General features: G+C 40.0%; 1 protein-coding gene across 10 annotated transcripts in view; it reads right to left on the reverse strand.

Annotated features, from left to right (window-relative positions):
* Window positions 1–15,238, reverse strand: part of Adgb (androglobin) — a 139,391-nt gene that overhangs the window by 99,460 nt on the left and 24,693 nt on the right. For 9 of the 10 annotated variants that reach the window (XM_011243163.3, XM_017313876.2, XM_030244999.1 and 6 more), the window contains exons 2-6: window positions 14,805–14,949; window positions 10,995–11,087; window positions 8,232–8,303; window positions 7,323–7,532; window positions 772–911 (exon numbers count right to left, since the gene is read on the reverse strand). In XM_011243163.3, coding sequence (XP_011241465.1) covers window positions 772–911; window positions 7,323–7,532; window positions 8,232–8,303; window positions 10,995–11,087; window positions 14,805–14,949 — 660 coding nt within the window. Of the gene's footprint in view, window positions 1–771; window positions 912–7,322; window positions 7,533–8,231; window positions 8,304–10,994; window positions 11,088–14,804; window positions 14,968–15,238 lie in introns of all 10 variants that reach the window. The other variant, NM_001127353.4, reaches the window with a different exon arrangement.

A 15,238-nucleotide genomic window follows, 5' to 3' on the forward strand; every position in this document is an offset into this window, starting at 1 on the left:
GAATCCTATTGCTAATGATCCTTCAAGAAGGGAAGGGCTGAGCTTTTGGCAGGGCTGACAGGGCCTCCTCAGTTGCTATGGCACCCTACAGGAGATCCTGGGATCTGGCATGGACAGTATATGTGAGGATGCTCAGATGTTGTCACATTTAACTCCAGAATGAGAGCCTTGTTCTCACGGGGAGTTGTCCTGAAATGGCAGGAAGGCTTGTGTGTAGAACATGGCTGACTTCTATGTGGGGTGCAAAAGTCTTGCGGGCAGATAAATACAAGCAAATATACTGAAGGAAAGGAATAGTTTTCATCATGACGATATCAGGTGACCAATGGCTGAAAAAGCCTCAGGAGAACTTTGGCATCCTTCTAAGAACTCATTTCTTTTTAAGGCTTATACATTATGCTGCAAACACAGATTCAAAAACATTAATTGGATCTAGTATATATTATTCGACATCTAAATGATTTAATATTTCCCCTACGAAACAATTTCTCTGATTAACATGAAATATTTTCTGTGATACTATGCACTCCTAAGAAGAAAACAGAGTGCAGAATCGCTTTGAGTGTGTTTTCTTGGGGTGGATTTTGTCTTTTACTCAGTTAAACCAATACTTTAAACCTGTGCTGTGATCACATTAACTTTTATATTTGAATGTTTACATTGTGTAGAAGGAAAGATTCCATTGGGTTAATTTTATTAAAGGCCCTCAGCATGGATGTTGTTGCCCCCACCTTGTTATTTTCACACAAATAATAGTTTCCCATTACGTACTCAACATTTGCCAGCTTAATGATAGCTTTCGACAGTAGCATTGGCCAGAGTTCAAATTCATAGGATGTAGCTGGAAGCAAGAGATTGTTCTCCTCATCAAATGGCAGGAAGTCATCCACAGTAATCTTTCTCCAACAACCCTAAAGATGAGAAGAAAGCAATGGAGTGCCATTCAATGATTGAAGGATCGTGCACTTCTGACCATCAGCCATTACTACATTTTTCCACTAACTTTCACATTTTTATTAAAAAAAGAGCTGATGTTAACATCATATGTTAGAAAACTGAGATACAGTTTTCAGAACTAATCTGATTGACTATTTTAGTTTCTGAAATTATTATTATAGCATGTCTATAGTGGTATCAATACTGTTCCTTCTTTTAGATGCCTTTTGAGCATAAAATGAAGCAAATATGTTTTGAACAGCAGAATGAAAACATGACTTAACAAAAATAAAATTGAATTTGCATACAAAAATGTATATTCTAAATAAATTTTAAATTCTTTAAATATAATTTTGATTACTGCTGATACAGACATATGCTTACTAATCTTATATTTCCAATCTCCATTTTTGAGTGCTCCTAGTTAATTACCTAATTTTCAATATAGAGTACCTTCCTGCCTTGGCTTTTTTCCAACGACAAACTATTATCTGTAAAAACTCAGACAAATAAACCCTTTCTTGCCCATGTTGCTTTTTGTCAAGATAATTTATTACAATAACAGAAATGTAATTAGGAGTCTCTTAGCAATAGAAAGTGACCACTAAATGGTGCTGCAGGAAGTAATGGATAGCCATCACCCACTGAGAACATCTACACTTCCAGTGATGAGATGTGCCAGAAATAAGTACTGACCATTCTCACAGACTCTGATAATACTGAACACAACTTAACGGTACCCTTAAATGGTTAAAATAATGTGTTAGATGGGCATATTTGGTCACAATAAAAAATAGCCATGGTAAGTCCCCTCTCTCACTTTGTAAAACATCTTATGAAGTGGCAAACTGGATTCCCGTGAAAGAATTGTTAACAATCTTCACTAATTATACTAAACTAAAAAGGCCTTTGACAAAATACAACACCACTTCATGCTAAAAAGTCGTGGCTAGATTGGAAATACAAAGCACATACCTAAACACAATAAAGGCAATATACATTAAGCCAATAACCAACATCAAATTAAATGGAGAGAAACTTAAACAATTCCAGTAAAATCAGAGACAAGACATGGCTGTCCACTCTCCCCTGTCTCTTCAATATAGCACTTGGAGTCCTAGTTATAGCAATAATCTCTTTTCAGAAAAGGAATTAGGGTAGAGTGGATTCCAGGGAGAAAGTTCTTCTTGAAGAAAAACCTGATTTGCAGCTCTAAAGAAAACATTCCCCTTAGAATATGAGTGATGTAGCTAACACAGTATTTAAGAAGTAAAACTATATTTTTTAATTAAATAAATAATAAAATAAATAGGATCTCATGAAATTGAAAAGCTTCTCTAAGGAAAAGTCACTGCCCAAAGGACAAAACAACAGCCAACAGGTTGGGAAAAATATCATCACCAACCCTACATCTGTCAGAGGGCCAAAATACACAAAGAACTCAAGAAGTTAGATACAAACAAAGTAAGTCACCCCAATAAAAATGGGGTACAGAGCTAAACAGAGAATTTTCAATGTTATGATTCTCCAGTGGCAATGAAGCACTTAAAGAAATGTTCTGCATCGTTAAATCAGTATAGAAATGCAAATCAAAATGACCCTGAGATTCTGTCACACACACAGTAGAATGTTTAGGATAAAAAAACTCAAGTGATAGATAGCACATGCTGGCAAGAATGTGGAGCAAGGGAGAACACTCCTCCATTGCTTGTGGGAGCGTAAACTTATAAAACCACTCTGGAAATCAATTTGGCTCTTTCTCAGAAATTGTAGGAATAGTTGTGCCTCAAGACCCACCTGTACCACTCCTGGTCATATACCCAAAAGTTGCTCCACCAAACCACAAGGACACATGTTCAACACATGTTCATAGCACCTTTATTCATAATAGCCAGAAACTGAAAACAACCTAGATGTCCTTCAACTGAAGAACTGATAAAGAAAATGTGGTTCATTTACACAATGGAAAACAACTCGGCTATTAAAATCACAGGCTTCATGAAACTTGAAGGCAAATGAATAGAATGAAAAGATATCATGTTAAGCCGGGCATGGTGGTGCACACCTTTAATCCCAGCACTCGGGAGGCAGAGGCAGGCGAATTTCTGAGTTTGAGGCCAGCCTGGTCTACAGAGTGAGTTCCAAGACAGCCAGGGCTATATAGAGAAACCCTGTCTTGAAAGAAAAAAACAAAAAGAAAAAAAAAAAAAAAAAAGAAAGAAAGAACAAAAAGAAAAAGTATCATGTTGAGGGAAGTTAACCCAGACCCAAAAGGACATACATGGTATGAACACGATATTCACTTATATGTTGATATTAGTTATAAAGCACAGAATACCCACTCACTATAATCTACAGACTCAAAGAAGTCAACTAATGTGGGAACTAAAACGGGGCAGGGGAAGAAGGGGGAAGGGAGGATAACCCGTGCCCAGCCAGAGTAGTTCTTATGCTCTGGTCAGGCAGACGCGGGAAGGCTGCTAGACACTTTCTACTTGGCCCCCAATAGGCATCTAAACCACTGACCCCACTCGAAGGAGGGGAAGGGACAAGGGGCAGCCTCCGACTGGGGACCCTGAGCGGACACCCTGTAGCCCCGGGGTTATGGGAGAGAGGGCTTAGGGGGAGAGGTTCCCATGCAGGCAAGAGTCTGCACAGAGGGTCTTGATGAACAGAGACAGTCTATGGTTTTAGAGCTTTATTGTAGAAAGGCAGGGAGAAAGATAAAAGGTGGAGAGAGAGAGAGAGAGAGAGAGAGAGAAAGAGAGAGAGAGAGAGAGAGAGAGAGAGAGAGAGACACCATGGCCAAGAGGAGAGAAGGGGGAAAAGGGAAGAGAGAAGAAAGGCTAGAGAGGAAGAGGGAGAGAGAAGAAGAGAGAGCAGAGAGGAGAGGAGAGAGGAAAGTAAGGGGAGTAAGAGAAGTAAGAGAGCAAGAGAGTGAGGAGGGGCCAAACAGTCCCTCTTATGGTATGCTGTTGCTAGGTAACTGGGGAGGCGTTTAGCCTGAAGGTCAGAAGCTTGGGACATTGCCTACATGACAACTAGCCATGTTTCTACTGTGAGGGCTGTGGGAGCGGTAACTTCAACAGGAGCCAGGGTTCCAGGAGACATGAAAGAAACCCTTCAGTCCCAAGTAGGTGGATTATCACCACCAGTTCCCGAATTTCAGTCCTCAACTTGACTGGAAACCAGACTGTCTTTGCATAGCCCAATGCCCCACAAACTAACAGGGAGGGCTCAAAGGAAGATGCCTGAATCTCACTCAGACAGGGAAAAAAGACATCAGAGGTGAATGGAAAGAGGAAACTGGGTGGTAGAGAAAATGAGGAGAGGAATGTAGAAGAGGAGCCACATGTAGGAAGAGTGGGGGAAAGAGAATAGAAATTAGTGGTGGGGGGAGGCATCTCTTGTATGTGCCAAAGACCTGGGTCAGAGGAGCCTCCAAAGAGTCTATGGGATTAACTCTAGCTGAGACTCCTAGTAATGGGAGATATTGAGCATGAGGGGGGCCACCTCCAGTAGCCATGGAGGATTCACAGTGAAGGGATAAGGACACCAATCCACCCACAAAACCTTCAACCCCAAATCCTGCCTACAAGATATGCAGGGAAAAAGATGGAGTAGAGACTAAGGGAATGGCCAACCAACTTTAAATCCATCCCATGGGCAAGAACCAATCCCTGATATTATGAACAGTACTGTGTTATTCTTGCAGGCGGGCACCTAGCATAACTGTCCTCTGGCAGTTCCATAACAGCTCCACCAAGCAGCTGACTCAAACAAATGCCACAGACCCATAGCCAAATACTAGACAAAGCTTGGGGAGTCTTGTGGAAGAGCTGGCAGATGGATTGAGGGACCTAGAGGGGATAGGGACTATGCAGGACGACCAACAGAGTCAACTAACCTGGATTCTTGGGGGGCTCCCAGAGTCTGAACCACCAACCAAAGAGCATGTATAGGCTGTACCTAGGCCCCCTGCACAGATGTGCAGCTTGGTCTTCATGTGGGTCCCCCAACTACTAGAGCAGGGGCTGTCTCCGACTCTGTTGCTAGCCTGTGGGTCCAGTTTCCCTAACTGAGGTCAGTAGATTGCATGCCTAATCCTGCAGTGCCAGGGTATAGGAATACCGAGAAGGGGCCTCTGTCTTCTGAGAGGAGAAGAGGCATGGGGAAGGGATGGGGTTTAGGGGGGACTGAGAGGGAAGGGCCATGATTGGGATGTAAAGTGAATGAAAGAATGAATGAATGAATGAATGAATAAATAAATAGGAAAGATATATATATGAATCATGACTGTGATTTTCTAAATATGCTAGAATTAAAAAGAACTCTATCTTGAACATGTTAATAGTCCATGAATTTGCCTACTAAATGAATATGAAATAATAATAAAATTAAGCATAGTATTTTCTTGGGGGATACAGTAACGGAGTAATAGAAGAAGATTTCTCCATTGCCATTGTTTTGGGTCTTGAAAGCATTGTTCACTACATTGAATTAGTGGAGTAGCATGCAGAATCTATTTAAAAAGGAGGATTGTAAGTGTTTCTTGATGGCTGATTCCCTCAGATGTGAGGTGAGAACAGGAAGGTTCAAGGCCATCCTACAATATGAGTTCAAGGCCAGCCAGTGCACATGAGACCTGGTCTCGAAAATAACACAGCAGAAAGCAAAACAATACTACAGCCTCTTCTCCTGGGTAGGTTCAAGAGGTCAAGGAAGTGCTGTGGAAAGGGCATGGGAAACAGGTGTGAAGTTCCCAAGCATTTTGCTGCACTCCACAGTTCTAGAAACTTAAGTTAGATAATAGTGTGAATGAAAATATAAAGATCAGTGAGAAATAAAAACAAAAACCATTTTTCACATAAATGCACTGATAACAACTGAAATAAATTATTGGTCTTGGTGTATGTACTATCTGTTTACTAGAGGCAGATGAGAGCGCAGAGACAGGGGGAGGCTGGCCACCGAATTCTGTACCTCAAGTGGGAAGCGATAGCTGAATTGCGAGTCAAAGCAATATGGAAATCATAAGGTGCTTGGAAAGATGCTCTGTGTCCCTGTATTCTGTCATCATAGCCAGGCAGAAGGAAATCAAGCTCTGTGCTCTATGCACTGCTCCAGTGTGGTGACTCAATACCTCTGCTCTCTGACGAATGTCAAAGAACCTTGTACAACTAGCTGAAAATCCAGGCTGAACATCATGTGAACATTTTCCTGAAAAATGATATTCTGGTGTGAAAAACAAAATTACTTAATGTTCTAGTCCTGGGGACTGGCAGGACTGGACCTAGAACTTTCCAGCTAGGCAAGCATCTACGGTTTAGCGCCCATGCTTGACTGGGTCCTTCTCTTTGTTTTACTTTTTATTTTGAGAAAGTGTCTCATTAAATTTCCCTCCCTAGCCTTGAACCTATTCTGTAGCCCAGAAAGGGCTTGAACTTCAGGCCTTTGTCTCTTGAGTTTGGAAGATTTCTGGCATGTGTCACTAAAGACAGTCTTAAAAAAAAAATCAGAATTTTAAACATTAAAGGCCTTGAGGACATGTGTTGCCTCTAAGAAGTTACAAAGAAAAAGGCTCTGAGAGACCCATGCAAAGGAGGAAAGGATCTCAGTGACAAGACCAGATAATGAAATTGCACTACAGTGAAAGAAAGCATGAGAGAAGAGGAGAGAGAATGAAGAGGAGGACCATCCAAGGAGGGCAAAACCGCATCTGCAGCAGACCATGATGACAGCGAAAGGGAGCCAAGGGTATTTTTAGGAGCATGTTTTCTAGAGCTTCCCAGGTTCAAGCAACGGATAGACAAATATGAGTAGTGCATCAGAACTGGAGAAGAACTTTCAAAATGAAAAGCAAAAAGCATAGGTTTGTGTCTGGAAGGGGACAAGAAAGCAGAGGTGGGGAGAGTACACCTTCTCCCAAAGAATTTACTTAAATTCTTTACTAAAAATAGTAATGCACACATATGCAGTTGTGGATGGAGCCCTCCTAGCTGAAGGCTGCTTCAAAAGTCGTAGAAGTTCTTTCCCCAGCTGAGAGACAGCTGATTTTTATCAACTGGAAAACCAAGTAGCCACCAATCTCTCACCTGCTGACAAAAATAACCTATATGGAAATCTCTGAGTTTCAGTGTTTACCTGTGAACAGCCCCTGCAGGGTGCTCTTTGGATGAGACCACTAAGAATTGCTGGAAATCATGGAACTCCACCTTTAGTCTGGCTGCCCAGCCACACTCCTAGAAATCTCCCATAGGTGGCTAACCTTCCTAGAGAAAATCCAAGGTTGCCTGAGAGATCTAAATCCAGTGGTTTCTTTTATTCGGGCTTCTTTTATACGAAGGGTAAATGAATCCCAATGCCCAGCAGTGTGAATGACTTACCATCCAGTAAAGTTTGACGACATACTTCCCGTAGCTGTTGAACAAAGGCACATGACCCTTCACGGCCTTGCAGAGAGAGTATATGTGTTCCCAGGGTTTCCAGGGCAGAATAGGAAGCTCCCCCAAATTCCCCTTGTGGTAATTGCTCAGAATCCCACCATTGAATATCTTCCACACAGCATAGATTTCGCTGATGATCCACCTCATAAGCTAAATGAAAAACAGCAAAAGCCACTAGTATTGATAGGTTATTTGAAAAGGATACGGCCATTTTAAGTGAAATATGATAAAAGTATGTTTCTAAGAGTGATTGTAAATTTTACACACAGTATAGTCATCATTTTGATTTCTGAATTGCAGAAAAAAAATAGGCCTTGATTTTTCTTTTTGTGGTATGATGAAATAACAAATTTAAAAGACCTAAAAATGTTGACTTGATACTGACTTTGAGTTAGCAGAGTATGTGCATGTGTGTATATTTATATACACAGACATATACATATACTTGTATATTTATCGACCTTGCATACACACACCTATGTTGGGGTGGAAGACAGCTAACTGCTTCAGAGAACACTAAGAACTTTTAGAACAAGTAAGCTAAAATGGTAAGTAAGCAAGCGTTCTTAATTTGATGAATAAATAGTTCATTCTGTGTGTATGCATATTGAGTCACTAAAATATGTACCATAAACACATAAGTAGATACAATTTTCAATTGACAGTTACACTTCAAAGATATTTGGGAAAAAAAATCAAGCAAACAAAATAAAACAAAACGCCCATTCAATTGAACCATGACTCAAAGGTAAACAAGGGTGAATGCCAATGGCTGCCCAGGAACTGGTAACATAGACTGGCAAAAAGCCATTCCTCAGTGGGGACAGGGGGCCCTGTGGCCCTACCTACCTCACTGCAGAGTAAATGTTCATTTGGTGAAAATAAGTCAAATGTGATTTCATTTTTCACAACTACAGGAGTCTGAAATTTAAAAAAAAAAAAAGACATTTATTTGAATAAAAAAAGAAAAGTAAAAGAAACCTAACTTACTAAGAGACAGTTTCATAAGAGAAATAGCCTTCCCCAGGGAAGTTATCTAATACCAAAAATCCTGAATGATATAATCCACTCCAGAATGTTACACATCACCACACTTTATTGAGCCAATGGAGAGTGTATTAAGTCCTCTAGTGGGCTACAGGAAAACAAGCTAGGAACTGGGAAAACTCCCAGCTGCCAGAAAGAGCAGGATTAGGGTCTTTAAAGTCAAAGGCTGAGGTTACATCACACCAGGTGAAGGGCTTTTACTATGTAACCTTTGATCTTGTAAAACATCTGCAAGCCCATTCCTACAGAGAAATCAAACCATGTGTACTTACCAGGACCCCATCTCAGCAGGTAATCAGGGCCCTTTCTGGTATTGTAAAAAATAAACCCTGCTATCAAGTGTAGTGAACAGCCATTTGTTTACAGGCAAATGTGACTCCCAAGGGTGGGGCAGGGCAACCTGACCTTTCTTAAACTATTTCACTGAAAAGCATACATAGGAGTAGCACTATTCAGACTCAGCAGGTTATATTGAGGAATATATGTCTATGCATTGTATATGCATGTGTATACATATAAAAGCACATAGCAGCAGTCAACAAGAGAAGTATATGAAAGTGTTTGAAGAGAGGTAAAGGAAGGGTCTAATGTTGCAATTTAAGAGAGAGAGAGAGAGAGAGAGAGAGAGAGAGAGAGAGAGAGAGAGAGAGAATAGTTTCATGAGACAGTTGGAAGGAAGGGAGGTCTCATGGACCAAATCTCATATAAAGTCTTGGTTTTATGAGGTTTTTTTGTCATTGTTTTATCCTTACTTATGAGTATATTTAATGATTCTGATTGTGAGTGTGTATGGCATATCTTAAAATCCTATTCTAGAGATTTTTCTTAGTTAGATTTTTCCCTTCTAGATGTTCTGTGCCACCCCATTCTAAGATGATCCATCTAGGAAAAACTTTTACAGAGGACAGGTAGCAGTGTACAGCTGATGATATCTGTTGTGGGTGGGGATGTTCTCAGTGAAGACTGAATTTATTTTTAATACAAACATATCTCTTAGCCCTGAGGTTTACTAAAAAGTAGAGATCATTCACAAAACACCTATTGATTCAATTTGTAGAACCATTTGTGTCGGGGGCATCAATGATTAATTTATAGTGAGCAGACCAAGAATTATTAAAAATCCTATCACTTTCAAGTGCATTATGCAGTCAGTGGAGATTTACATTCATGTCAATGTTGCCTGATATTGAAATTGATTTAGAAGCATGTTTTGTACATAATGGTCTCATTTGAAATGTCTTACAAGGAAGCATTCAAAAGGCACTGTTGTTTTAGTAAATCGCTGTGAACATAGATACAGCCTTTTCCAATTAGTAAGAGGACTGAATTGCATTTTCCTGCATTAGTACCAACTCTGATGGAGGCTAACACTTAGAAAAACAAAAACTACTTTGTGTGGAAACAGAGACTCAATAGACTCCAAATGCACAGAAAGAACCGGCTCCATTACAACTATTTGACTGGTACTAATTACTTTACCCTACTGGTATTCTAGGCATTCAATGAAAACAGTAAGAAATTCAGCAAGGGAAAAAGCATTAGTGATAATTAAAACCCTAGGGACAAGAAATACACTCAAATTAATGTGGCTATTAAGATGTTAGACTAGAGCAGCTAAAGTCTTGAGGTGTGTGAGAGCTGTTTAAACTAGAGGTGTCTGCACAGATACATGATTCCAGTGGCTAAGTATGGAGTCTAGAAACAAAGATGAGCTTCAGAAGATGCTGGGAGGATGCCTGGAAGATGGGAACTCACGTGCAAACCTCTTGGACTGGAAAATTAATGCCAGTCAGCATTAGAGGAAACAGTCCTTCATGTTCTGTGATCTCAGGCTGAGAGGGAAAATCTGTCAGTCAGAAATAGTGAATGATTTTGAGTAATATTTTTGGCTATCATTTGGCGTTTTGTATAGACAGTGAAAAACTCAAGGCTGTAGATAAAAATACAATGATCTCCTTGACATCTGTACAAGATTTGTTATTATTCTCTCTCTCTCTCTCTCTCTCTCTCTCTCTCTCTCTCTCTCTCTCTCTGTGTGTGTGTGTGTGTGTGTGTGTGTGTTTGCAAGTCTGAGTTTGTGTATGTGTGCTGTGACATGTACGTGGTATATAAAGAGGCCAGAGGGCAGCCTTGTGTGTCTTCCTCAGTCACTGTCTACTCTGGGTTTTGAGTCAGTTTTTATTTTCACCTGAAATTCACTAATTCAGGTAGGCTGCTTGGCTAGTGAGCCCCAGAGATTAGCATGTGTATCCATCCCCAGTGCTGTGTTTACAAGCGTATGCTGCCACATCTGGCTTTTTAAAGGGGTTCAGGGATTGAACTCATGTCCTCATGCTTGCACAGAAAGCACCTAATCAACCAAGCATCTTCATAGTCCCATCACTAAACGAATTAAAATGTACTGATAAATATTAACTTCTGAGTTAGAGGCCAAAAGGTAATTACTTTTGCTGTAAACTACAGGGAAAACATGTAAAGTACTTGAAGACTGAAAACTTTGGTCAATAAGATATTCCACCCTTGTAGGTAATATATATTTCATTCACTAGTGAAGATAACTCTTACTCTGCTAAATATAAAATCTTGCGGACGTTTCCAGGAGAATACTTTCAATGACTGTGGTAATTCAATCTTTCCCTCAGGGTCTTCGAAAAAGTGCTAGATGGAAAAGAAAAACTTAAATTGAACTTTTTCCATGTGGCTTTATTATAATAAAATCCAATCTTAATAACAACCAACTAATATAAATATTAGATCAACATAGCAGTATTTGTAGAATTGTGTGTGTGAGTGTGTGTGTGTGTGTGTGTGTGTGTGTGTGTGTGATTTGTCTTCAGAAATACCCAGTGGAATATTTAAATGGTGAAATTCAGAGTGGCCAGGGAAACAACTAGGCTAACTGCAGATCTTCCCCTCTCAGGCCTCCAAATACAACCGCTAAGTCTCATCCCCAGCTTTGCAGCCGACCACATGATTTGGCGTCTGCTCACTCTCTGCCCCCATTCCCAGGGAAGTAAGGAGATCCCTGTGAAACATTCTGCCACCCTTCCTCCTGTGGGTCACCAAGCCATCCCATTCCTAAATGCCAGCTTCTAATACATACGTAGGGACACATTTCGTATCAGGCAACACCCATCCATCAAACACTTCTAAAAACCAGAGAATGCAATAGAAACCAAGGAGTAAAACACCTACACAAAAAGGAAAAGACCAGATATCTGCATTTAGAATTACAATATTCCCAAACCCATATGCCTAGATACTAGCACAAGAACACGACCTCCACTGAGCTCAGGAACTCTACAACAGTAAGCTCCGAGTATTGTAACACAGTTGAAGCATAAGACAATGATCTCAAAATACACTTTATGAATATGATAAAGATCCTTAAAAAGGAAACAAAACAAATAAATTCTTTAATGAAGCCTATCCACACACAAATAGTAGAAGGAAATGAAAAAATTAACACCCAAAGTAGAAACAGAATTAATAAAGAAAACTCATACTAGGGAAATCTGAAAATAAAGAATTTAGGAACTTGAACAGGAACTTCAGAGGCAAGCCTCACCAACAGAATACAAAAGATGGAAGAGAGAATCTCAGGCATTAAAGACACCATAGAAGAAATGGATATCAAGGTCAAAGAAAAGATTAAATCTAAAAAAATTCCTGGCACAAAACATCCAGAAAATCTGAGACATTATGAAAAGATCAATTCTAAGGATAGAATGAGTAAAGGAAGGAGAAGAAACCCTGACCTACAGAAAATATTTTCAAAAACTTAGAGAAGATAATTTGCCTAACCTAAAAAGGAGATGCCTAAAAGCTACAAGAAACATAAAAAGCATCAAATCAACTGGACCATTAAAGAAAGTCTCCTCCAAACATAGTAGAAACATTAAATGAACAGAACAAATAATGAATATTAAAAGCTACAAGGGAAAATGACAAAGTACCTTATAAAGGCAGACCTGCTAGATGTAATTGGTCAGTAAAGAGAGAAAGGTAGAACTTGAAGATTGAGTGAGGGGTCTCAGGAGAGGCCAGAAGGAGAAGGAGAAAGACAGAGAGAGAAGGAGGTGCCATGAGAGCCCGTGGCCAGGAGAAGGAAATCCTAAGGATAGGTTGATGGAGAAAAAGGCAGCCTGGGAGAGACTCAAACAGCAAGTAACAAAGGAGTGGGATGTAAGTTAGAATCTGTCAAGACCTGCCCAATCTAGCCTTACAGCTGGTACTAAAAATACCAGGATGTTGTGTCTTTTATATCGACTAGCTAAAATAAATAATTCATGTACTCACTGGTATAACCATTTTAATATCTGACAAAACCCCAAGACTAGATAGTCCAGGGCCTAGTATAAAACTAAATACTACTGTTCTTAAAAAAAAAGACAATGAAATGACTCCTAATAGTATTCTGCTATACTTATAGATTAGTGCCTGCCTTAGCCATCATCAGAGAAACTTTATCCTGAAGCAGATGGGAAGAAATACAGAGATCCACAGCCAGACACTATGCCAGTGGTGAGAGACCTGGAACACTCAGCCCTAAACAGAAAGTCTCCATCAAATCCTAGCCCTCAGGGCTCAGGGAACCCTGGGGAAGAGGAGACAGTGAGAGTGTAAGAGCCAGAAAGGGATGTAAGACACCAAGAAAACAAGGACTTCTAAATCCGTGTGAACAAACCTCCTATGAACTCAAGAGAGACTGAAGCAGCATGCACTGGACCTGCAAGGGTCTGTGCCAGATGGTACCCTAGACATGAAAGGAGACATCAAAATACACACCAATCCATCGATCCCTAACCCAGGAACAATCTCCAATCAAGGTTCTGTCTAGGCCACATGCCATCTCCCCCATATTTTATTATTCTTTTATGTTTTTCTTCTATTGAAAATAATTTTTCTAACATAATGCACCTTGCTTATAGTTTCTTTTATTGTAATTTCCCCCACTTCCTATCTGGATTCCAGGTTCTCTCTCTCATTACAAAGCAAGCATTCTTCTAAGGGATAATATTTAAATGAAGTATAATATAATATAACAAGTAAAACAACATCAGAATTAGACAAACAGAACAGAAGGCAGAAGAAACATAGCCATTTGTTTGCACACCTAGGAATCCCATAAAACACTAAACTGAAAGCCATAATACATATGCAAAGGATCTGTGGGGTAAAAGGAGAAAAGAATGTGTATCTGTGTGTATAAAAATAATTTAAATAAGTTAAAAAAGAGAAAAGGCCCTCCCTCACAGGGCATTGTAGGAAAAAGATCCTCTAAAGATGTCTTTGGGTTCATTTTCTGTTCACTTCCGGATCATAAGTTTGTTTGCTCCTTGATGAGACTTCCTTGGAGGAGACTCGATTTCCATTTGTAAGTGGTAATCAGTGACCAGAGCACAAATGATATTTAATCAAGGTAATTAACTACTTTGTTAACACTTTAATGCCCAAATTAGCAATGTGTTAGGCAAAGCATTCTTAGCACCCTACCTAAAATGACTGGACCTTTAAGACTCAAAAGGTCTGTGAACCCTTTAAGTTCAAATGAAGATGAGATATTATAATGCTTAGCAGCTTGTAGGGATCTGGCGTTTGCCTGTGTGTGGCTATGTGTCTCTGTTGACACGGCTACCGTTCAGATTTTACAGCAGTAGGCTAGATTGGGCAAATCCACAGTTAAGCAATGGAGCTATGTGGCAATCTGATGAGTCAATACAAAATGTGAAGAAACTTTAAGGAGGGGAGGGCAAAGGTGCTTTAAAAACTGGCAGTGACATAAAAAAAAAAAAGTCCTTTAGGAGCTCAGGGTGTCTATCCAGACATAGTAAAAAATCACTTGTGCATCAGACTCTAGGATGTATCTGTGTTGTTAAAACACAAATCTGTTTGGAATATGGGAGGAAAACAGAGAAAATGGAACATTAGCCAACTCTCTGTTTCTTTTTATAGCATCTCATGCCAGTCAAAGGCTGAACATCAAATGCCAAAGTAGATACCACGAGTCTTTTCCCATTTGTCTGAACCAGTTCCCATTGCCCAAACAGTTGCTCATTTGTCTTTCAGTTTTCCTTATATTTCATGAGGATACCATCATGTCTCTTCCCAGACATTTTCCCAGGATAACAAAGGTTAGGGAAATGAAAAGGTAGTGTAATAGGGGAGGAGATCAAGGGGGAAGAAAAGGTTTCCTTTTGGAATGGAGATCAGGGAGAGGGAGGAGTGAAAACTCCTATTAACTTATCTCATTATTAATGAGCCAGGGATACAACTGGTGGGCAGAACTTGTCTAGTGTGGGCAAGACCCTGGCCTCACTGCATGACTGCAAAACATGCAATCGCTCATCGGCAGCCTCAGCCACGTCTACTTACAAAGATGGGGCTCTTGGCGGTCTTGTCCTTCTCCTTCCCGCCTTTGCCTGCATCCCACTTTTCAGCATTTATGTCTGCCTCGCTCCACTCTGGCCAGATGGGGAACTTTCCCTTCTTCTGTTCAAAAGAACCCGGTGGCACATTGCTGCCAAAATGGTAGAGACTTGAAAAGGTGAGTTGAGAGTCTTATTTAAGACTCTTAATTAAACTACTGAGATAAAATAGTGAATTAATTGCATAGCATAAACTGAATGATACTGACAGTAGAGTGTATTGGGTACACTTGTCAGTAAGACCACTGACACCTGACAATTCTAGACACAGAAAGCACCACAAAGCAGTTTTAACATTTCAAAAACAAATTTTAAACATCTGCCCCAATGACTAATATAGGACACTCAAAAATTGGTGTGAATAGAATACTGCCGAGTTTC

This window comes from Mus musculus, chromosome 10 (genome assembly GCF_000001635.26).
Source record: "Mus musculus strain C57BL/6J chromosome 10, GRCm38.p6 C57BL/6J".
Lineage (NCBI taxonomy): Eukaryota > Metazoa > Chordata > Mammalia > Rodentia > Muridae > Mus > Mus musculus.